The 26,581-nt window shown below is 33.2% G+C and overlaps 1 protein-coding gene across 1 annotated transcript in view; it reads right to left on the bottom strand.

The window, feature by feature from the left end:
- The window catches only part of LOC114324987 (probable G-protein coupled receptor CG31760), a 1,828,242-nt gene that overhangs the window by 1,690,422 nt on the left and 111,239 nt on the right, over positions 1-26,581 (bottom strand). Inside the window, exon 2 of the mRNA XM_050641487.1 lies at positions 23,150-23,273. Within this exon, the coding sequence (XP_050497444.1) occupies positions 23,150-23,273 (124 nt within the window). The remainder of the gene's footprint in view (positions 1-23,149; positions 23,274-26,581) is intronic.

Genomic DNA, 26,581 nt, shown 5'->3' with positions numbered 1-26,581 from the left:
GACTTAGAACAAAAACTGGAACAGTGGACACGAGCTCTGGAGGAAAAAGGTTTAAAACTTAGTAGTACAAAGACAGAGTATTTGGAATGTTCATTTAAATATGTAGTTACTACAAATAAAATGGTATTTTGGATGGTAGACTGATTGTAAAAAGCAATAGTTTTAAGTACCTGGGATCGGTATTACAGAGTAATGGAGAAAATTCTATAAAACAGCCATAAGACCGTCTATGATGTACGGAACTGAATGTTGGGCAGTAAAAAAGAAAGAAGAACCACGAATGCATGTGGCGGAGATGAGAATGCTTAGATGGATGAGTGGAGTGACAAGAAAGAATAAATTTAAAAATGAGTATGTTAGGGGAAGTCTAGGTTTGGCACCAATTGATGCCAAAATGAGAGAGCATAGGTTGCGATGGTTTGGTCATGTTCAACGTCGAGACGTTAATCATCCAATACGAAGAGTAGTTTAAGGGTAGATTCCTGGAAGGAGTCGGAGGGGAAGGCCAAAGAAGACGTGGGGGGAGACGATTAGGCAGGACATATTGGTAAAAGGGATTAATATTGATATGACTCAGGATAGAATTGTGTGGAGAAATGCAATTAGGGAAGCCGACCCCGCATAAGGCAAAGAGAATGATGATGAAAAAAGTCAAGAGGTCCACGGCAAATGAGATGGAAAGATAACATTGAGCAAAGCGTATGTCCAATGTAGAAAAGGCAACACATGCAGCACACGAATAGATTTTGGGTTATATATAGATAGATAGAAGGATGTTACATTAATAATTGTAACAGTTGTTTTTGACTTTTTTAAGGCTTTGTTTAGTTTGTTTTGTAAAAACTTACATAAAGTAAAATATTTGAAAAAGTTGTCCAGAACGTTCATTCCCTCTACATAGCTCAGTCATTGTACAATTGTACATAATATATATTTTTTGATGGATCGGTTACTACAGGTTCACTTGAGAGACGGTAGGGCTAAAAATTAGAATGCCTGCACCATATTTACATATAAATAAAATATCGCATATTATGCGAAAATATCATAATTGGAAAATTGTAAACTTTTATAATCATAGACTAACAAAAGTTTCCGATTTATAAGAGCAAACGTTCAGTAAACAAAATTGTACATACGAGTACATATGTTAAAAAGCTGAGATGTCACAGTAAACAAAAACTATCGAACCATGTAGAGAGTGCTTAAAGCACAAACGCTAAAAATAAACAGCTATGCAGAGTGGATATAAATTTTAATGAACACACGTGAATATTAAATGTTTAGGTAAAGTGTTCTCTAATAACCAAGCTTTTCGGTTTTCATACTGTTTTGGGCCTTTGATTATGTAATCTTAAAATAAATAAAGTCGTCTTCCTGTCAACGCTGAAAATTTCCACGTGAGATAACATTCTAAATCGCTCACTCTGTGAGTATAAATAAAATACAAAACATAATATAACTCAAGAAAACAAATGCATGACGTTAATTTATTCAGGTCCTACAACTTCTAATCCTTTATAACTTTTCTCATTTCCCTCCTGAAATGATCGGTGAAAAACATATTTTAAACAAGGCGAGCTCCCAGGGAGAAGTGATTTTGAACCTGTCACACATTTAAAACTTGTTTTGGTTTCACACAATTTAGGGAAACCCGGCATCGGGGCATCGAGAAGCTCACTGACTTTCCCGTAGGCTTAGAAAATTACTTTGACAAAGTCGTTTTATGGTATTATTGGCTAGAGGTGTTGTATTCTGGCTACGCAGATCCGATATAGGCCAGGGTAATAAGACAAAAATATACCCTGTTCGTGACACTTCAGCAGCCAGGGTACTGAAGCGTTTTTTCGACAGGTAATACTTATAGGAACAAATTATAGCTATTTGTATAACAAGGGAGGAAAGTGTAACTTTTCCTCCCGAGAATGAAGTTTACTGCCCGACGCGTAGCGGAGGGCAGTAATCATTCAAGGGAGGAAAAGGCACTTTACTCCCATGTTATACATATGGTTTTTCCACCTTCCTCAAATAACAAGTCATTTTGTCATTTTTACTTAATTTATTTATGTAACTAACCAACAAAATTTATTAGAACTAAAACAACAAGTAGGTACAATATAACTGTCAGCTGTCAAATATAAGTCAAATTATTAATGTAAACATTGTTAAATAAAAATAACAATTTACTGTTTTTTACCATTCTGCAAAATACAGGATGTTTTATAAATAAACGTTAAAATGTATAGATACTCCGTAATAGAAAATAGATATTATACAGGGCGTCAATAAGTTATATTTCATGAATGAAATATTATGACGTCACTTTTACTTTTCCTCCCTAGGGAGGAAAAATATTTTCCTCCCTAGGGAGGAAAAGTACAACTTTGCTCCCTACAATCAGGTCCGGAAAAGTATACTTTCGGTAGAGGTAGGTGGAAATAACTATTTCCTGCGTAGGATCTGGCGGCCATTTTTATTTATAAACAATTAACTGTCAAAAAATGACATTTTTTCCATTTTTTTCAAATAAATGGAAAACAGTGAAACTTATGATTTTTTTAGTACAAATATCTTTGAGATTATGTAAAGAGCTTTAAAATGACATATTACAAAGTTTGATATACTCATTTATTGTTAATATAATTGCGAAAAAAGGTCGGAATTGCAAAAAAAATATTTTCGCAATAACTGCTGTAAAAATTAGTGTACAAGTTTGAAATTTTTGTCAAATGAGGGTCCTTTGGTGCTTAATATGTGATAAAAATTTCAAAGCGATTTATTCAATTTTTTAATTGTTTATCTCAGAGAGCATTTTTTTGCAATAACATAAGTCAAAAAAAATGACGTTAGAACCATTCCACAGGTGTCAAATGGAAGAGCATGAGCTATATTTTCAACCTGATTTGAAGAAAGCAAATAAAAAATGCATTTATTAGTAATAAATAATTATGCAAAAGTATCGTAAATCTTTCCTTATAAACTTTTTGAATAACTTTTTCCAAAAAAATTAACTTTTCTACCCTGTTTTAAGTGCACAACTACCAAGTAATGTTATTTATATCATAATTGATAAAAAATTGTAAAAAATATATATAATTTCTTATATAACAAAATAAAAAGTTTATAAGAAAACATTTACGATACTTTTGCATAATTATTTATTACTAATAAATGCATTTTTTATTCGCTTTCTTTAAACCAGGTTGAAAATATAGCTCATGCTCTTCCATTTGACACCTCTGGAATGGTTCTAACGTCATTTTTTTCTGACTTATGTTATTGCAAAAAAAATTCTCTCTGAGATAAACAATTCGAATAAAATTTAAAAAATTGAATGAATCGCTTTGAAATTTTTATCACATATTAAGCATCAAAGAGCCCTCATTTGACAAAAATTTCAAACTTGTACACTAATTTTTAAAGCAGTTATTGCAAAATTAGTTTTTTTTGCAATTTCGACCTTTTTTCGCAATTATATTAACAACAAATGAGTATATCAAACCTTGTAATATGTCATTTTAAAGCTTTTTCCATCATCTCAAAGATATTTGTACTAAAAAACCATAAGTTTCACCGTTTTCTCTTGATTTGAAAAAAAAGGGAAAAATGCCATTTTTTGACACTTAATTGTTTATAAATAAAAATGGCCGCCAGATCCTACGCAGGAAATAGTTACAATTTTCTCTTATAGCCGTTACCTGTCGAAAAAACACTTCAGTACCCTGGCTGCTCGAGTGTCATGGAAAAAACCTTATTACCCTGGACTAATAGCTATCAGAGCGTGACTAGAAAATATGCTTTTATTTTGCGCAAAATGAATTATTTAGAACAGTGATTCCCAACCGGGGGGCGATCGCCCCCTTGGGGGCGATTTGAGATTTTCAGGGAGGCGATAGAGCGAAGGGGGCGATATGGGGGGCAATAAAGAAAAGGGGGCGATAAGCTGGGCGATTAGCATCTGGAAAACAAGAAATGGGTAATAGAAAAGAAAAAACAATAATTTCGATCGGATATCCATACGATAATAAAAAGTAATTAAATGTACACCAATGCAGGTAATAATAACACAAACATCTCGTCTAGTAACAGAGGGCTATGAATTTAATTCTATAGGTAAGTAATACATTATAATTAATTCTGCATTTTCCTTTTATCGTGCTTTCGTATTGGGCGAACATCCGCACACAAGAGAAAGGGATAGAAGTGGGATAAGAATGATGAGAGTAGGTACCGACCCTGCCGATCTGACTCTAATAAAAATTGTACAGCCGAAATTGTGGTCGTTTTGTCATCTATTTATCTTTTGCCCTTCATTTGTCCAAAGTTGAACGTAGGCCTCCCCCTTATTTTTCCACTCTTCTTCGTTCAGTACTAATCCTGTTCATCTGGTCCCAGCGTATCTTTTTGGGTCATTCGACCATCTCATCTGTGGTCTGCTTTTTCCTCTTTTACGGTCTCAAGGTCTCCAGTGGATTATCGCTTCATTCCATCTTCCGTCTTTTTGTTTGTTGTTTTGGCATGTTTTCCACTAGAGAGTAGCTGCATGTTTGTTTAAATCTTTCACTTTGATTTTATTTCTGATCCATGTATTTTTATTTTTGTCACTTAGCTTTATACCCAGCATCTTTCTTTCCATTGCTCTTTGAGTATTGGTCATCATTTCCATATTTTCCTTTGTGAAGGTCCATGTCTGTGCTTCATATGTAAATATTGGTCTTGTCATAGATGAGGTAAATAAAATTAAAGCAAAACCAAAGAATGATGTAATATTTCGTACACTCTGACACTCTGTAAAGAAAATAATGAGATATTTAATACATTGCTACTCCAGTACTACATACGGAAGTCCGCTGGCTTTCGAAAGGGAATTGCTTACGGTGATTCTGCAGTCTCATGGATACTGAAATCGAATTTCTTATAACTACTGACCCCACACTGAGTACAGCACTACAAGAGAAGCGAAATGACATCGCTTAACTATCAGATATTTCTGAAAAATTAAATGGAACGAATCTGGAATTACAAAGGAAGAACATAAATATGGCCAAAGCGAAGGGAGTAGTCGCAGCATTCATTGACAAACTATCTATTTTTTAAGAAAATATACAGAGAGGAGGTCTGACCAAATTCCCCAGAAATCATCATGTGGTTATTCTGAGGATCTTCAAACATATTGCCTCCACCTTGGAGGGGATTTGAGTTACATAGCTATTAACCAACATTGAGCCAGACATAAAGAAATTATGTGAGTATCACCAGGCCCAAGGGAGAAATTAACAATTATTACTAACCATGTTCACCAACACGTGGACAAGATGCAAGAGGCACAAGATCGAAATAGAGGGAAAATTATGAGAGAGATCTATGTCCAGCAGTGGACAAGCAAAGATTTAATGATGACTTACCATGTATCATTTTACGAAATGTAAAAATAAATCAATAGTGTACTGATTAATTTTTTGTTTCAATTTAATTGGGGAGGGGGGCGATTATAGTATTCACAACTGGTGAAACCTGTCTAAGGGGGCGATCATGGGAAAAAGGTTGGGAACCACTGATTTAGAAGATGAATTATTTTTGTGAGATGTATTTTTTATAAAATAAAAAATGTGTTTAATTTTAAAGAAATACTAAAATGTCCTACATTTTTTTATTAACGGCCAAGATGTTTTACAATCTCTTTAACAATGACGACCCTGACCATAGTAGCTAAAACATGTTTAAAATCGAACTCTCAAAATTAATTCAAAAAAACCAGTGTAATACTAAAAAATATTTCATTAAGTAGTGATTAAATAGTGTAATATTAAACAATAAATACAACAGAGATAGTTAGTCACTTTAATGTTAACAGTTTTTATTATTATTATCGAATATATTCACATCGGAATATACCTAAGCAGATAACCTACTCGTACAACAGCAAAAACAAGTAGTAAAATTATTTACTGTGGACTACAGAAGTTGTTTGCCAGGACCGTATTCTGATTAAAAAAAAAAAAAATGATGACAAAAATGAATAGTTTTATCCAATCTGAAATTTTTACTACTAACAATACTCCAAATAGCTCCTCTACATATTCTTCCGTAACCAACCAAACACCACACATCAACATATTTCCATGAAGAAAACAAGGAATTATATTTGATGCAATTGAAAATAACAAACTAGAAGATTACCTGTCTGCTCTGAGTCTTTTGCTGCAACCAACCGACATTACTTTCTGTTCAAGGTTATCAAATAACAGAGTATGTATATATTTAGCAAACGCAAAACTAGTTGAGGATTTTATAAACAAAAATGAAAAAATTAAAATAAACCAACATCTCTTACAGGCTCGCAGACTTGTTAACCCAAGTCAGCGATTAGTAATGTCCAATCAAATCCATAGAGCCTCCCACAGAAAATGCATCCAATCACACTCTCACATTACCACAAATATTATCTCCTTTATTGAATTCTATCAACCTTTCACATACTACTGCTATTTGTACTCCTAATACAGCCCGTTGGCTACACAATCTTCCAATACTCAATACCGATTTATGCAGATTCGATAAAACAGAAACCCCAAACTCACTTCTCAGAAAATCCTTTCAAAACATCCTTAATTCAACACAATTTGATGAAATACTATACACCGATGCGTCCAAGAATGAAGACTGTTGTGGCTGCGCTGTGTCCACAACGACGACGACAATAAGCTTTGTGCGATTACCCAGAATTTGTAGTGTTTACACCGCAGAATTGTATGGACTACTTCAGGCACTAAAGACTTCACTTCACCCTACTTCAAATGAAAGCAAGAAAATCGCCATATGTATAGGTTCTCTCTCCTCGATTCATTCTATAAGATGCATCTTCACAAAAAATCCATTAGTCCAGGAAATACTATATACCAATAACATAACAGTCACAATGATTTGGGACTCCATCCCATGTTGGTATATTGGGAAACGAAAAAGCAGACCAGGCCGCCAAGGCAGCATGTTCTTCTGACACAGCCTTGAAACAGGTCCAAACCTACACGGACCTTAAAATATTGTTTAGACAAAAAATTCTCAGCTCATGGGCAGACCAATGAAATAGAACAAAAACTAAGCTGTACGAAATTCAACCTAACTTATCTCGGTTCAATATGTCATCCATGAAGAGGAAAGAAAAATCAGTTATTCGCCGACTACGAATAGGCCATACACGTCTCACACACGGATAACTTATGGCGTCAGAAAACCCTCCAGTATGCCATTTCTGCAATACTCTCCTTTCCATTAAACATGTAATAATAGACTGCTGTCAGTATGATTTCTCTAGAAACAAGTTTAAGTTAAAAGGGAATTTAAAAGACATCCTCAGTGTTCCAAACGATTTTGACTGTGTTCTAAAATTCCTAAAAGAAACACGTTTATTCCAACTAATCTAACCAGTGTACACTGTTTAATCTATAAGTTTTATTGTTTGGCTTCACTAATAAGAACTGATTCTACCAAATGTATATTTGTACTTATAATGTATGTATAATATATGTATAATTTGTATCTATAATGTTGTAAACTGTGTAAACTGTTCCCGTGTCAATGACCAGTAGCTGTCGAGGCACGTTAATTACAAATAAAAAAGAAAGTATTGTCCAGTGTCTGTCCCTCAATCCCACACTCGGTCCTAATATTTGCATTAGAATCATATGGATTATATCTTCAGTCACCTTCAACATTCCTAAGAATAGGTACATCTACACCGCAATCCCAGCACATTTTGAGTTTCAGACGCCAAACCTACATATCTCCACTAAATAACGAGACACTACCAAATTCATTCCTTATCACACATGAGGAACATCATACAGGATTTACCTATCATTAGATAACCAAGCTTGCTATACATGTAAGCAAACCAACCACTTCACAAAAAAACTGCCCAATGTTTATTTTGAATACAGCAGATAATTCAACATTAAATAACCTTTTTCCAAACCATTTACCAATCCTTAAAACCGCAAAAAACAATTACCGACAACAATCAAAAGAAGAAAGTACTATACAACAAAAAATCCAACCACTAACTACACAACAAAAACCACACACACACCCAACCAAAGAAGAGTCACAAGCAACAAATGACGTAAAAATTTATCTAGAAAATGAGGCAATCCATATAAACACAGGCAGAAAACAAACCAAACGCACAATATCCCAAACCTCTCCATCGGCTACTACACCTACAGAGGAACATACTTTCATAACACCAAAAAATAAAGAGAAGAAAGTCAAATCAGATCAAAATATCAAAACCAAATAAACAATAAAAGAAATGCTGAGTTACAATAAAATATTATATTACGATAACCCAAATTTTAACTACCCTCTAACTTACGAACAGGTAATAGGTTTTATTGAAAACTGTGATGGCTCACCAGATCCATTGAGTATCGCCAAAAAGTATGCAGGAGAAACAGCAGAGATCGCAAATCTATTAAATAAAATATATCCTTACCTGAAGGACCGAAAAATTAAAGTCAAATGCGCTCGAATAAAAAATAAAATATTAAAACCGAGTAACCTAGAAACAGACTTAGATAGCGACGCATCTACCGTAACTTATTAATATATCAGCAAATACCTACAACATATACACCGATACGTCAAAAATGAAGACAGAGAAATAAAAGACAGAAGAAAGCAACACAAAAATGGACTAGTTTGTGAAGTGTGCAACAGTGTTATAACGGTAAAACAGTGAACAGTAAACAGTGAACAGTGAAGAGTGAACGACGGAAAAAATATAAACCAACTACCTAAAAATGATGCCCTAGAAGAAAACATAGATACCTACTCAAAATACTTTCTTAACTTAAAAACTACCAACTACTTCAATTTTGATCAAACACACATTGTAATACACATATTGTAAACTTATGTACATTATTTATATGAGCTGTACCAGTAATCTAAATACGCTAATGACCCTGCGTGGTAGATGCGTTAATAAAATGAAAAAAAATCTCTTTAACGATAAAATCAATAAGAAGTAAAATCATTTTGTCTTTACAATGACAGAGATATAGAGCAGGACGCATCTGTAAAAATATTAGTACATTTGGACGTTGAGAGGTGACTCAAATTTTTTTGCAGAATATGCTTGAAAATAACTCACATTTGAGTTATCCTCCCACTCAAAATGGTTCGGAACATTGTTTAAATAATCAAAATGTCAAAATATGAAGGAAAAATTCGATTTTTTTATTGGTTTTTTGATTATAACTTCAAAACTATTCATTTCTGAGAAAAGTTGTACCGACGTAAAAGTTGCGTAATTAAATTTTCTACAATATAGAAGTAGTTAAAAATTTAAAAAATAATCACCCTTGTTGCAAAAAAACAATAATTGCGAAAAAACCATACAAAAACAAGTATTCGCCTTGTACGTTTTTCAACCATTTATGCTACACTTAGGACCTTCATATTTCACCCAGAAAAACTTTAGGATACATTAAAACAATTTTGTAAATTTCATTAAGGTCGGTTCAACAGATTTTGCAAAATAAATTTTGAAATCCAGTTTTCGCAAAAAAAAATTCATTTTTTCAAAATGTTACAGTACCTTTCATTTGCAATTTACAAAACTAAAATCGATTAACTACCACGGTGTCAGGAATTTTTTTAAATAAACATTAATTATTGGTGCTACGCGCAGGACAGCGGATAGTTTACTCTGGTTGGGCATTCCAATGACCTTTGATAATGATTGATACATTTTAATTTTTATTACATTTCGATATAAATAAATAAATTTGTTTATTGCAAAATAAAAACACATAATCTATCCTTTGAAATATCACTTTTTTTAGCAAAAACTTTATTTGTTCATATATTTTAAAGTAGAGAATAAAAGTTTATTATTTTAAACATATGCAATTGTTTAAACAATATTTCACAAACAATAATAAAATTATTTTGATTTTTGTGGAATTACCATATTAAAATACAACAAAATGTAGAGTAAGAAAATAATATATTAGATAAAGATTGGAAGAAATTTTGATGGAAATCAACTTGTGTGAATCGAACACCGCTGTCCTGCGCGTAACACCAAAAATTAATGTTTATTTAAAAAATTTCCTGACGCCGTGGTAATTAATCGATTTTCATTTTGAAAATTGCAGATGAAAGGTACAGTAAACTTCTATAAGCCGAAAAAAATTCAACTTGCTATCTGCTTTATTTTCAGTCTTGCAACATTTTAAAAAAATGAATTTTTTTTGCAAAAGCTGGATTGCAAAATTTATTTTGCAAAACCTTTTATACCGATCTTAATGAATTTACAGTGTTGTTTTACAGTAAAACCTGTGTTAGCGACCACCTGCTAACATCGGCCACCTGTCATAACGGCCAGTTTAAAAATTTCCCAAACCAATTTTATGTAGACTACAAAAACTGGCTATAGCGCCCACCTTTCTATATCGGCCAATAGTTCTTTCATTTTTAGTGGCCGTTACTGACAGGTTTTACTGTGCTATATCATATAGTTTTTGTGGGGCAAATATGAAGGGCCTAAGTGTAGCACAAATGGCTGAAAAACGTAAAATGCGAATACTTGTCTTTGTATGGTTTATTTTGCCAATATTGCTATTTTGCAACAAGGGTGACCATTCTTTAAATATTTAACCAATTCTATATTGTAGGAAATTTAATTACGCAACTTTTATATCAGTACAACTTTTCTCAGAAATGAATAGTTTTAAAGTTACAATCAAAAAACCAATAAATAAATCGAATTTTTTCTTCATATTTTTACATTTTGATTATTTAAACAATGTTTCGGACCATTTTGAGTGGGAGGATAACTCAAATATTATTATTTGAGTTATTTTCAAGCAATTTCTGGAAAAAAAATTGAGTCATCTCTCAACGTCCATCTCAAAACAGATGCGCCCTGGACTAATATGTAAGGTCCAGTGACCAAGAAATCTTCGCTTGTTTATCGGTGTGATGCGCACATAAACAAATACGCGAGCACGAAAACTAAAAACGGAACATAACACACAGACAATGGCTGGGCGCTGTTGAAGGCGTAGTTTACGCTCCTGTAGGATCGGTTAGGTAGGTCCAAAGGACCATATCTCTGCAATCTCTTCGCTTTTTGGTTTTTGAGAAGGTTGCCTACCAAGCAATAATAATATAATAAAATAATATAATAAAAAATATGTAATAAAATAATATATAATAAAATAATATAATAAAATAATATAATATAATATAATATGGTAGCAACAGCCTGTATGAATACCTAAAAGATCTATTTAATAGGTGTATGAATGGCAAAGTCACACCAAAAGAATGGCAATTATCTGTTATCTCTACAGTACACAAGAAAGGCAGTAAAAATATATGCGATAATTACCGGGGAATATCTGTCTCAAGCGTAATTAGCAGAGTTTACGGAAAAGTTATAAAAAATAAAATAGAAGAAGGATACAAAGACTTAAAGGCCGAAGAGCAAGCCGGTTTCCGCACTGGCAGATCCAGCACTGACCACCTATATTGTGTAACACAATAAATAGACAAACAAATAGCCTACAATCAGGAACTTCATTTAGTGTACATAGACTTAAAAAAAGCATACGATACACCACAAAGTAAATTCTGGGAAGCACTCGAAAAAAATAACATCAGTCTGAACCTCACTAAAGCTGCAAAAAATCTATACCACCACAATATAGCAAAAGTTAAGCTAGGCAATAGGAAATCTCGTCAGGATTTGAAGTGAATAAGGGTCTTAAACAGGGCTGCTGTCTGTTTTCCTAAAGAAAGATCTGTTTCCTGCCATTATTCGCGTTTCAACTTCTCGCTCTAATTTGTTGTCATTTGTGATTGTTGCTCCTAGATACTTAAATTCTTTAACCACTTGGAAGTTATGATCGTTTATAGTAACTATTTTGCCTTATTCGCTGTCGCTCTTGTTTTGAGACGACTATGTATTTTGTTTTGTCTTCATTTATTTTTAGACCGATGTTTAATGCGGCTTCTTCAAGGCTCGAGAAAATATTCTTAATTTCTAATGTTGATTGTGCTACTGCATCTACGTCATCGGCAAAGGCGAGTATGATTTTTGCTGCCCGAGCAGTTAGGTATGTCTGGTTTGATTTTTGGATAAATTTTTCGCATGACATATTCTAAGGCCAGGTTAACCCTTTGAAGCCCAATTTTTATTAAGTTAAAAAAAAAAACAAGATTTTTGTGAAATTTATTTATTTTAGTATATTCTTGAAACAAATTCAGTCAATATAAACAATTGTAACGTTACAAACGTCACATCTTTGGTATTTTATTTTTAAATAATTATTTTACCTTATTTTCTTTAATATTTCATTAATAATTATCTTCTTCTAATTGGTTTACCCATTTCCCCTTTAAAAATTGGTTGGCGCTCGTTCTATAATAGGCAACCCTATTTGCATTGTATCTTCTCTCGTGTTTCATGTTCGTTATTTCAAATTTCGGTCCAAGGTTCGTTGTCATGTCATTTTAATGACAGTGACAACTCCCATATCTCATTCTCAAAATGGAAGTGGAAATGTTTTAAAAAGCAGAGTAGCTCCAAAATTAAATCATTTTCATTTTATCAAATCATCTCTTGGGGTAAGGATAACATTATACAGTAATTATATTTCTCCATCTAACAGTTTTTATATTGTTTTTTATCTAACCTAACTTCCAATGTCAGACCATGTGTTCTGATATTTTAGTTTCAAATATAATTATCTTTTAATTTACATGTATGCACGTTTGGTAATCAGAATTTTAACTATTCTCATCTAAATTCTATGTAATTTACCCTTGCCAATTACTATTTCTGAATACTATTTGGCAAAGGTATATTTTGGCTTTTCTTCTTGATGATTGATATGTGTCTCTGTTTTATAGTTTTTTGGAAAGAGATCAACCTTTCCCTCTTCGGGAACTTAAGCCTCACATCACCGGTGATGCACACTTTAAGGCGAAGACAATGACATCCAGACTGCACAACCACCACCTCTAGCTGCAGGGGCCTTGGGCCGAAGATCCGCCCAGGCCTACGAGAAGTCTACAACAGCAGAACCATACGACATCAAGAAGATACCATCAGCTACCAAAAGCCATAAGTATAATCCAGAATTGTTAGTTTTTGGCAAGAATTTAAATACATTTGTTAATGCAATTTACTAAGTCATTTTATTTATTATATCTTTATGAACAATAAACATGATTAGTTAAAAACTATGTTTTGTTTGCTTCCATTCCAATTTTCATAGTTCATATCTGAGGTTAGGACAAGACGAACACACACCTGAGTGACTGAGCTAAGCTAAGGGTGTAACGATGGCTATCTTGGTTAGTTGAGGTAATATTTTCGAATATTGTTTCAATTAGCGGGGTAGTCCATCGCTTAACTAGTTACACAATGCTGATCCTGAAGTATGTCCTGCAGGATGTGGTATTCTCATGATACCAGCAGTAACATAGCGTAACAAAAAACTAATGAGAAATAAAAACCAGGTAGCACTTCTTTCTTCCTATTGTTTTGCATGGAACGTTGCAAAACAATTTTTGTCGTATTTGAGACAAAGTCCAACATTGCAAGATAAACATTTCCACTGTGTTCTGCTAACATTTGCTGTGGTGCTGCAGTTGGCACATCTCAAAGAAGTAGTTCTTTGGGGCATATGAGCAGACTTTGAATGGCGCAGTTCCAAGGGAATATGCCTTTTAAATTTACTCACAGGTTTTTCTGCTGATGGTCTTCCCCTTTTAAGTTGTTCTGGAGCTCCAATGAGGCCTCTAATCACAGAGAGTCGGAATTCTTTCAAAGACATACTTTTGGATTGGCTTCTAAGCTGAAATAGAATGAATGCGTTTACGACGCAAGTATCCACAAAATAAAAAAAATATTCTATGCCACCACTTGTGTGATTTACGATTCACCTCATACAGACTTTTCAGCATGTCAAATTTGTCAATATATCCCATATGTGAGTTGTAGAGCACTACCATTTGTGGACATGAAACCTCATTCAGAGTAGCGTCTTTTTGTCTTCTCTTTACAACTTCGTTTGTTGCTGGATTTTGGTGATTTGCCAAAAGAATCACACTTCTGCGATCCATCCATTTCAACGCAGATAGTCCATCTGTTGAAATACGGTAATCTGAATCTCCTCGATTCATTTGTTTGTCGGTTTTGAACTCTGGTAAATCCTTTCTATTTTTTTGAACGGTTCCACTCCCGTAAATTCCGTGTGACAATAAAGATCTCTGAAGATCAATAGAGTTGAAATAGTTGTCAAAGAACACTCGGTGGTGTTTATTTACTAAGACCCTTGTTAGATCCTATACGACTCGTTGTCCTAAGTTTTTTTCGATGGAATTTCCCACTTTACCGGTATATATCTGGAACTCGCACATGAATCCGCTTGAATCTGCTCTAACCCATACTTTGTAGCCACGTTTTATAGGTTTATTGGGCATGTACTGTCGGATACTGCTTCGACCTTTGAATCGTATAATAGACTCATCAATCGCTTGAAACTCATGTGGATTCAGTGCTGCAAGAAACGTTTCCTGGAGTTTTGCCAGTAGAGGACGCACTTTCTAAAGTTTGTCAAATCCGGGATCAGTTGTTTTTTGGCTGCACTGTATTAAACAACAATGGGGACAGCGGATCGCCCTGTCTCAGTCCAGAAATTATGCAGAAAGCATTTGATATTTTTCCCCTAGTCTAACTTGTGCAAAGGAGTTACTTACACACATTTGTGTTACCGCAGCTAGTTTCTTGGGTACGCCGAGCTCGATCATTGCCTTCCATAATGTTGCACGAATAATTATATCATAAGCCAGTTTGAAGTCTATGAAGATCTGATGAACGTCTTGATTATATTCCCAATACTTTTCAAGCATTTGTCTTATTGTAAATATTTGATCAATAGTCGATCTACCAGGCCTGAAACCACACTGTTAGTCACCAACTACTTCTTCGGCGTGTGGTACTAATCTTTTTAATAATATCGAAGCCAATATTTTATACATAGTGTTGATTAGTGAGATTTCTCTGTAATTCGTGCATGATTCCTTTTTTCCTTTCATGTGTATTAGTACAATAATACTACCGCACCATTCTTTGGGCATTATTTCTTTGCCAGGCCTTTTCTATTAATTGATGTATTCTACTTATGAGTTCATGACCGCCTGTTTTAATTAGCTCGGCATCAATATTGTCCAGACAAGTGCTTGATGGGGGTATTTCTAATTCGGCTGTTTGATACTCATGTTCTCCGTTGTTTGCACCATTTTCATTGTTTTCATCAATGAAATCTTGGATATTCAGGAGCTCTTCAAAATATTCAGCTCATCTTCTATTATTTTGTTTTCGGCAGCCAGCACTTCTCCATGTTTATCTCTCACGAAGTTTGTTGTCCTTACATACCAGCCTCTCTCTGCGATATTAGACGAATAAGTGAAAATTATGTGGGACGAAGGATAGAGCTGATAGAAGTTGATTGAAGAGGTAGCGGAAACCCGAGGACAAGATAGTAGGTAAAGAGACACAGAAATAAGTGGCGAAAAAGAATAAGGAATAGCTACCCCTGAAAAAGAGAAGAATTGAGGAAGAAGAAGAAAGCCATGTTAAGAGGAGATAACACTGAAAAAATAACAACGAGGAAAAATTGAATTACGTCATAATCTGATGTTATTATTGCCCTTTTAACAAATGTATACATGTATAAAAGATGGCTGTTTAATTCCCATTTTAGAATTTTTGAAGTGCATGGAAGCTACGTACGTAATTAGCCCTGATTACCAGAACAACATCTCGTAAAATACAAGAGCTACTTAATGCTCTCATCCAATTTTTGAATAGGTATTCACTTCCCATCCAGAGCACAAGATTCGAATAAAAATATCAATATCCTACTTGAAGTGAAGTATGCAACGCTTTTCCATATTCGAGCAATCAATGACGTAGCCTGGGGGAATTCAGAGATAGAACTTTCCTTGAAGTTCGAAATAGGGGGATAATTTTTCAAATATATTCAACTTTAATATCTTGCGATTAAATATTTTACCCGAAACCGGAGTGAATTTTACTTCTAAGGGTGTTAGCAGTTCCCATCAACACATATTAAAGATTTTTTGGGAACGATTTTTGCCAATTTTGTACTAAAATTTGATTACAGTGAGCGCTATTCAATAAAAATTCCTTGGATTGAAACTTTAGTCGGTTCCTCATGAAAGCAGATAATATCGCACCTCCGGTCAATAATGTCACAACTCAAAAAAATTTAAAAACGGTTTTATTGCACCAACAGTTTAATAAAATTACAACAAGTGTTATGTTTATAGTTCAAGTATTAATTTGTCGTTAGATGACACTACAGTCGTTACATGATTAACCAAAATCAACGATGCACCGAACATAAACAGTGTCACGTATCGACTTGTGCAAGGCATTTGTCAATCTGATGTATATAAAGCGTCGTTTGTCGAGTTAAGGCAGTATATTATGTGATTACTTTATTCAAAACAATCTGCGTAAGTGCTCAAGAAAAGTGACGCTTTTATCGCTTATTTATCTGTATAGTGTCATAACTCAAAAAAAATATTTTTTTAAAAATATTTTTAGCAGAATTAATACACTATTTTATAGAGCAGAGCAAAACCTTTCTAACTGACCAAATAAGTTATTATACTAATTATGGCTGTGTGATAAGTACCGTTCATTTTTAAATATTGCCCTAACATGTGAAAAATTGCTCAAGTAAAACTTCTCTAGTGCCATAACCTGTAATATGGCGAGTTAGTATGCACTAAGTCTCACATTTTAAATATGGGTGCCTTAGCAATAGCACCGTATCATATTTTGTAGCGTTATAAATGTCACATCTTTGTTATTTGATTTTTAAATAATTATTTTATTCTATTTTCTATAGTATTTCATTAATAATAATCTTCTTGAATCTGTTGTAACCAGCATAGGGATTACGTACACTCGATACGCATCGTATCCGCCATGTTTTCCCGTAAGGCGCTGTGGGAAAACATGGCGGATACGATGCGTATCGAGTGTACGTAATCCGGGCCCTGTTTTTCCAGTTAAAAACTTGTTTGGTGCCCTGTTATAGGCAACTCTCTTTCCGTTGGATCATTCGGTCATTACACGGAACATGCTTATTTCATCTTTCTATTCTCTAGACACTGTCAAGGTCACCCCACCGTTTTAGTAGTATTATCCTCATTTTCAATATGGCGTGAGTCTAATTTCTCTGGTTTCGGAAACAATGGTTTCCGGATAATAAATCATTTTTATTTCAAACATACAATCTCCTGGGGTACAGGGTATAGAATAAGAATAATTTAGAAGGGTGTAGAGTACTTACACTTGCTGCCAAGTATGACGAGTAAAGTCAAATGGTTTTTAATAACTACAATGAAATGCAAAACTGAATTTTGGATCATAGATTTAAATTGTGTTTGTTTTGAGAACGGTTAAGTTTAGCGAGATGAATGTACTCGTAGTATACCTTTTTTAAGTAAAAATAATAAGGGAATAAATGTTTTGATCTCACAATTATGTTGAATGGGGAATAAAAAAAAATTTAACGTATTAAATGAGCGCTGAAAGACGTATGTGGCTCCCTCTTGATAATATATTATAATTTTTGGTGGGGAATTTAGGTTTTTCGTCCCAAGAAACTTTCAATTACCAAATTTCGTATTGTTATCCCATGCCGGTCCGGAAATATTCAAGAATAAATAAAAAAAAAGAATGTGTGTGTACTTTGTACGCACGTAAGAAGATATTCTTCTATTATATGGGTAAATTCAACGAAGTAAATATACTTAACAGGTTATTTGTATTTTATTTAAAAATAAAACTAAATTTCTTATCTGCCACTTTCAAAAAATTTTTATTAAAACAACCAAAAATAAAAAAAATGACTCGCGCAGGATTCGAACCCGCGTTATTCCAGTCTCGGAGCTAACGCCCTAACAACTACACCAGCGAGGTCCTTGTAATTGCTATGTAAGTTTCGGATATAATTACACAACACGGCGACAATAAATAGTGTAAAAATGTTATGACTACATAATATTTTATTATTTTACTACAGAGAAACACAAATCCAAAAACACAAGAATTATAATAAATAATACATTTACTAAAAACACTAATATATTCTTTTAATGACTTATTTGCACGGATACAGATACATAAATACCTATCTTGAAAGATTAGCAAGGAACTACATATTGTCTGTGTGCGCAGGCGCGCAGATTTATGTACAATTTTACCCTCAATCGAATCGCGCCTAAAGAAGAATATCTTCAATAAAAGTTTAACTTTGACACCCTGTATTTCGGTTATTATTAACTTTCGTACTAAGGTAAGCTAGCATAAATCGACCTATCTTAACCTCAGGAATCTAAGTTTAAGCTATGGCCCATTCATTACCAAACACCCTGTATGTGTGAACACTAAAAATGAACTAAATAATTAATGTAATATGTATATACCATTTAACGTGTATTAATGAATGCTGCTAATGCCCCAGGTGGTTAATGCGGTGGTCTTTTGGAAAAAAAAATTAAAATATCAAAACATAATCGCTAATACAATAATTTTGCACGCTTTATATGTGATTAACCCGTGCCGGTGTGCTAATTTACGGGCTTTATAACAAACACAATTAAAAACCAATTAATTTTATTCGCAGCGAGGAAAATAATTCGTTAATTAAATATGTCAAACCATTGTTTATTTTTTGAACATAAATTATCAAACCAATTACATAAATAAAAGATAAAGCTTTAAAATCTTTGACTTTAACGATATCAACTGTTTCAGTATTTTTATTTATTTAATTATTTTGGTCGAAAATTTAAATTTTAAATTAAATTATGCCTGGCCCAAAATAACCATTTTAAATAATGAAATTTTTTTACATATAAAGAAAGGTCAAGCTTTTAAACGCACTTTGAAAAATGGAAAGTAGTCAACTAGGAGAATCTAGAGATGTTTTTAAAGTCGTGTTGATGGGGTAGCCACTCCGCGCGCCGAGCCGAGCCGATCCCATTTTAGCGCGGCGCGCGGAAGGGATACCCTTACCACCATAATTTTAAAAATTCCCCCTTGAAGAAGGCAGAAGAGATATGCGTCAATCTAACAATCGGAAAATTAAACAAAAAGACGAAATGGCTGAATGTAGATATACAGGAGGAAGTGAGGAAAAAGAAAAAACATGGAGAAAATACAATAGTGCAAGAGAGGAACAAGATAAAAATACTGCTAAAAATAAAGAAACATAGTGAAAGAACTAGAAAGAAAATGAAAAAAAAAGAGAGTTGGAAGAAGTTCGGTGAATCATTAAACCAAAATTACAGAGAAATTACATTGTTTTTGGAATAAAGTAAGGAGTCCAAGAGGAGAGAAAAGAAAAGAACTTAGAGGAGTAAGAGACAAACATAACAAACTAAAGACAAATGCAACAGAGATACTAGAGGTGTGGAGAGAATATTATGAAGAGAAACATATGGGCGAGGCAAGTAAAGAAATGGAGACAGAGGGAAACCATAGAACAGACAGCAGCAAACGAAATCCAAATGAAAGAAATAAGTACAGAAGAATTTATTGAAAGAAGCGATAAGTAGAATAAAAATAGGAAAAGCGAGCGAGCGAGCTATCAGAGAAGACCCTCTGATAAACCCGAGCAAATCCTCGGGTTTATCAGAGGGTCTTCTATAAATATTGATAAGACAGTAAGTAGTCTCTCCTGAAAGTTATACCAGATACCTCAATAATCATTTCGATTGACAGTTTGTTAATGAAATTCAAAGGCTGACACTCTCTGCTTAAATCGTTTTTTACTAATATTGAGGTTCCACTCCTTACGTTATTATAGCGTGGAAAATGGCTGATTAGCCTAAAATTATTTAAAAAATCATTTTCTATATATTGGTTATTATACCAGTGTTCACACAGAAATAAAAAAGAGAACTCAAAATCAGCAACAAAGTTTTCAATTAATGATGTTTTGTTAGACGAACCTTGTACATTAAGATTAAAAATATGTAACTGTTCAGAAGTGGTTATACAATCGTCAGCACTTATGGTACCACCTGATTCACTGGAGTCTTCTGAAAATGTTTTAAAAACTTATATCTTCTCAGTGCACATTGGTCGGGCCAAATTTCAGGATCATATACGTCTCCCACGTTTGACATACGGAAAGCTACTTTAAAGGAAGAAGATGACTTGTCCGTTTTATCAATTTTCTCTCAGATAAAATTAATGTGTGGAGCAGTTTTCGCCAGAGACTTCTTTAACAATTCCTCAGATTCGTTTGCAGACATTCTGTAGACATGTAAATAACCCATTTTCGGAATTGTTTTTATATAAGTTGTTTTATTACTTCCAATAATAATGTTTTGTTTACTACTTTTTCGACGATAATGAACTGTTTGCCATTCATGATCTTGTTCATTTACTTTACTAAATTCCACACTTTGAGAATTTGCGTCATCATTTTTTCCTAAATTTATTAATTCGTTACACTTGGCCTCTGTTTGTATTTTTAATATACCAGCTGATAGACTTTTATTATCTATTAAGGAATTCCCTTGTTTGTTGTTGGTTTTTGCCATCAAATTTGTAACATTTTTTGTAGTAATTGACTTCGCCTTATCATCAGTAATGGTTTTACGAGATCCAGTTTCTTTTAATTTCTAATTTACGTTTTTCTTGGGAGTTTGTACACTGTTGTTTAAATCCGGTAGGTTACTGTTTAATTGATTATTTGAATTTATTACTTGACTTGTAGATGGCAGCCTACCATTGTTAAAATTTAATTTATTCACTAATTTTAATTGATCTTGAAGAGCATGTATAGTTATTTGTTGATTTGCTATTATTAATTCATTTTGTATAATAATTTTCTTTAAATACCTTATTTCCAAGATCTTAGGGTCCTCGCTGTAATAGATCGCACTTGATTCACTCAGCTCCTCATCTAACCTTACATCTACTTCGCAGCACAACACAGTGCCATCGTCCATATATTTTATTCCCTCCAACAACTTCAGACAGCCTTTATGAGATAACACACCACATTTTGCACATTTCAAACCACTTTGTGGAACTTTGTGACACTTAATGCAAGTTTTAACTTCTACCACTTCATTATTGACATGTTTAGTTGACGCCATCTTGATAATAATACAATATACAACTACATAATTTAGATGTACCGTACATATTATGTATTTCATGTTTTTGCAATTATAATGTGTATTTGTTTATTATTTATATGTATTTGATTAAGTTTTACCATATTCTCCGTTTAACCCGGATTTTCGATAACCCGAATCGGCCACGTCTCCATTAATCCGACTTATCGAGGTTCCACTGTATTAACAATTAGCGCTATATAATAATAATTTTTAATCGAGTTATTAAGGCTTGAAAATGGCAATCTTCGCATTTTTCAAATTATAAATCGCGTATAACTCGACAACAATCAATTTTAGAGAAAAATCACAAGAGACCTTTTTTGCTCAGATTGACCCAACTTATCTAAAACAATTGTTTGAAGTGAAAAAATTATTTTTGTGAATTTGTTTTAAAAAAGTGTTTAAACAATATTTCAACCAAGGTACCGCCTCGAACCCTGTGGATATGTTATAAAGACCTCTTTTTGAGTAAGTTTGTGCAAAAAAAATCTAATCGAAATAATTTCACTAAGGGGAGCGACGATACAGCCTGGACTATAGCCCTAATTGTTAATAACTAAAATTAACAGCTTCGTAATAAAATAATGACAAAAATTTCATTACGATCTTGAAGGAGGGGATTTAGTCTTTGATTTGCTCACTTTTTGATTTTTATAATAAAAATTTTTAATCGAGTTATTAAGCCTTGAAAATGGCATTTCCGCATTTTTCAAATTTTAAATCGCGTATATCTAGGCAACAGTCAATTTTAGACAAAAATGACACGAGACTTTTTTTGCTCAAAATGATCCAAATTATCTAAAAAAAATTGTTCGCAATGAAAAATTTATTTTTGTGAATTTGTTTAAAAAAATTTTCGACCACGGCACGGCCTGGCACCCTGTGGATTTGTTATAAAACCACTTTTTGAGTAAGTTGGTGCAAAAGAATCGAATCGGAATAATTTCGCTACCGGACTGTGCTACCGGGCTCGACGGTAAACCCCCGTCTATAATGAGTTTTATTGTGTGATGGCCAGTGAAAATGCAGCATGCGGATTTTTTTTTTTTATTACACATAGTCAAGACAATGAAGTTTCCTATAAATAGATACCCTTATAAAGATTTTTGTAAATAGAATTAAATATTTATTTACATGGAACTGTGGTGAATCTGTTTTCGTAGGAAATCGTACATGTACATGTCCAGATATATGCTGAAACAGTGGAGTTGCAAATAAAACTGTAACTTATTTGCTTTCCTTATTTGATACGGTTTGAGGTACCATCTCTTATTCTTATTAAAGACCAGGAGTTTAAAGTTGCATTTATTGGGAATTCGATTTTAGTGTTTTATATAAAAGAACATTTCCATACGTGAGCAATACAATTTTGGTTTTGACATACGAATCATATTTCGATTTAGTTTCATGTTTTTTTTTCTTAACAAGCAAATTATTGCAGCAGTTAATGTTGTAAAAATTCAGGTAAACTTTATTATTAACTATAATATAATATATCAAGGGGGTTTATATAAATCTGATCAGATAATAATTCGAAATATTTAATATTCTCTTTTTCATGGCAAACCATTCCTGGTTTGTATAAATTTGTGTTTTGAGTAGGTACTTTATTTATTGCGTTTCTATTTGTTTATATTTAAATAAATTGTATTTTTCCCTACACAATTTGTTTTATTTTTAATTGGCATCTATGAGTCTAAATACAGTCCAGAAATTAATTTTTTTTGAAGCAAGAATAACCCTGAGAACTAAAATTTTTGTAGTCAAATTTAATTACTATCTCTTTTATAATTAAAGTAAAATTTTGTTACCATATCCATATAGTTATATATAGAAAAAATATTATAAGAAATGGTGACCTATTAAAAAAGCTATTTATATATCAACTTACCATAGTGGTTCTTCTCTTGCATTTATCTGATGCGGCAAAAATATTTAGCTGTGTGCCTCCCTTTGGAAGAGGACACTGATCAATATCTACTCGTCGTAAGTCGATGTCTATACCGCTTGTACCCCTAAAATAAAAATATGAAATTAATTGCAATGAATGATGTTATAAAAAATCTCAAGAGACCTGCACAGGCTAGATTATATGCTGATGATATGATAATGTTCATCAAAGGAAAAATATTAATTCGATGGTCAAATTTTTACAAGAAGAACTAAACAAAATCGAAAGTTGGTCTAATATGAGTGGATTAAATTTTTCAGCTGACAAGACACAACATATTATTTTTTCCAAAAAGCGTATTCACACTAGATTGTAGATTGCAAAAGGGGTCGATTGGCCCAGTTGACCTTACTACACTGCGACCTATAAGATCTTTTGTGTATACCCTACATCTATATTTTAGTCCAAAAGGTCTAGGCTTCTAAGAAAGTCCATTATCCGTTTTGGAGCTAGGTTTGTAATCTGATCAGGATCAAGGAATACCTGTTCCAGATATTTATGGCGTTGCCGAACAATTACTCTGCAATTGCAGATAATATGTTCTGACGTCTCATCTGCCTCATCGCAGAATCTACCATTCACACTAACATACCTGCCTTAAAATTCGCCACAAAATTTTTGAAACGATGTACAGAGATAAAATGTTTAGGTTTAACATTCGACGAGACTTTAAGTTGGAAATCACATATTAAGCAATTGGCAATATCATGTCAAAATGGTATAGATCTTCTTAAATGTTTAGCCAACAAACAATGGGGTGCTGACAGAGATACATTACTACTGTTGTATAGAAGCCTAATCCGATCAAAATTGGACTACGGATGTATTGCATATTAGCGTCAAAGTCAAATTTAAAAATCTTAGACACTATACACAACAATGCATTACGCATAATATCGGGAGCTTATAGAACAACTCCTGTTGCAAGCCTCGAGTGGGAACTTGGAGAGCCATCTTTATGTGAACGACGAAAATGACTTAGTCTATCTTACGTTTCAAAACAATCATCACTACAACCTGACAACCCTTTTCTTATTCAGTCATCTTTATCTAATATCAACATAAGGACACATTTACCATTTCAATTAAGGGTCAAAAACATTTTAAACTCTATTGAAATTTTTAACTTTCCCTCAACACATTCAGTAAACGTAAAGACGGCACCTCCCTGGTTAAAACCTTTGCCTACTTTAAATTTACAACTATTATCATACTATAAATCTGAAACCAATCCACAAATATTTATAAGCAATTATAATATAATACCTTCTTCTTTTCCTGAATATATCCAAGTTTACACAGATGCATCTAATACAACTTCTGGTGTAGGATCGTCATTTGTTATAAGAGACATAATAAAAAGCTTAAAATTGCCCACAGAATCCACTGTGAAAACTGGAGAAATGTATGCAATATACAGAGCTCTAAATCATATACAAACAGTCGAATCAGATAAATTCCTTATTATTACTGACTCAATCAATTCCCTCCATATACTCTCAAAAATGTTCACCTGCAACCCGATTGCTAAATTAACTAAAAACAAGATGCAGCAGCTGAAGAACAAAACGTTAGTTTCGTGTGGGTACCGTCACATATAGGCATTAAAGGAAACGAACTAGCTGATAAAAATGCTCGAGAAATAGCAAATTCTCCAAATATCAGACCAATAATGAAACCAATAGCAGAAGATTTCAAACCGTATTTTAAACAAAAGTTTATATATGTAATTGGACTAAATGTTGGGAAAAAGAATCTTCAAAGTTGAAAGAAATAAAAACAAATTTTGGACGATGGAATAACAACTCTCCTAGCCGTATCTTTCAGGTAGTATTAACCAGGCTTCGATTAGGACACAGAAAACTTAAACATGAATATCTAATGAAGAAGGAATCTCAACCGAAATGTACGAGTTGTGATGTGCCGTTAACAGTAAAACATGTATTAACAGACTGTCCCAAATATAGTGCTGAAAGAATAACTTATAACATCCCATCAGTTATAACGGAGATTTTTAGTGCCTGTGCCAGTGAAAATGTTGTGAAATTTATTGAAATTTATACAGTCTACTTTAAGAGACTACATATTGTACCACATACAATTATGTTATTTTTAGTCACTATTGTAAGTAAGTATATTGTAAGTAAGTTGTAAATAAGTGTTTTTTTATGATTGACCATACAATTTTGTACGCACCACCTCAATACTGTTTATCGAACGCGTCTGTTCCTCTGCTCGTAATATCAGACTCGTTCGATAAAGAGTCACTTTACTGACTGACTTTACTGAAATTGGTTAAACAATTTTTCGACCGCGGTACCGCGTGACACCCTGTGTATTTTTTATAGGGATTGTTATACGGATGTATTTCTTTGAGTAAGTTTGCTCAAAAAATCGAATCAGAATAATTTACCTAACGGGGGCGACGTTACAGACTATAATAATAAGTAGTTGAAACGGTCAAAACAAAGAAACGCACACTCATCAAAAATGCACTTGAGATTCTCGTATAATCAACATTTACTGAAGCGATCCAGGAAGAGTCAACTCCAACTAGTAAAAGTTGATTTAAATTTTTAAAATCAACTTTTACTGCTCGTTTCAGTTGGAGTTGACTCCAACTAGTTGGAGTCAACTCTAACTGAGAATCATCTTGAACTGTAACATATATAATGATAAGGGTTTTTACTTGTGTTAAATGTTAATACTTTACATTTTGATAAGTTAAATAACAACTTATTCCGTAAGGAGCACTCACAAATATAATCTATATCATTTTGAAGCTCTAAGTAATCATTTATGTTTTCAATTTTACGAAATAGTTTGAAGTCGTCTGCGTATAACAAGCAATCGGATGTTACTTGTGAAGGTAAATCGTTTATAAATATTGAAAAAAGGAGTGGTCCCAAATTAGATCCCTGAGGAACTCCTGATCCACTTAAAAATATGTGTGACAATTCACTTTTATATGATACTACCTGAGTTCGTAATCTTAGATACGAGATAAAAAAATTTAATAAATGTTCGCTAATTCCATAGTACTTTAGTTTATATAACAAACTGTTGTGACTTACTTTATCAAAAGCTTTTGCAAAGTCTGTATATATATACAATCTACCTGTATTTTATTTTCTATATTCTCCCTTACTTTATTAACGAATGTAAAGAGATTTGTTTCAACTGATCTCCTTTAACAGAAGCCGTGTTGTTCAACTGAGATCAAATGTTTAAAACTGTTGTACAACTTATCATGTAAAATGAATTCAAAAATTTTCGCTATACAATTTAGGACCGCAATTGGTCTATAATTTTTGACATATTTTTTATCACCATTTTTAAATATTGGCGCAATCTTGGTTTGTTTAAATTCGT

Source organism: Diabrotica virgifera, chromosome 10 (genome assembly GCF_917563875.1).
Source record: "Diabrotica virgifera virgifera chromosome 10, PGI_DIABVI_V3a".
Taxonomy (NCBI): Eukaryota; Metazoa; Arthropoda; class Insecta; order Coleoptera; family Chrysomelidae; genus Diabrotica; species Diabrotica virgifera.
Note: the sequence above shows the minus strand (reverse complement) of the source record. Positions and strands in the feature narration are given on the sequence as shown.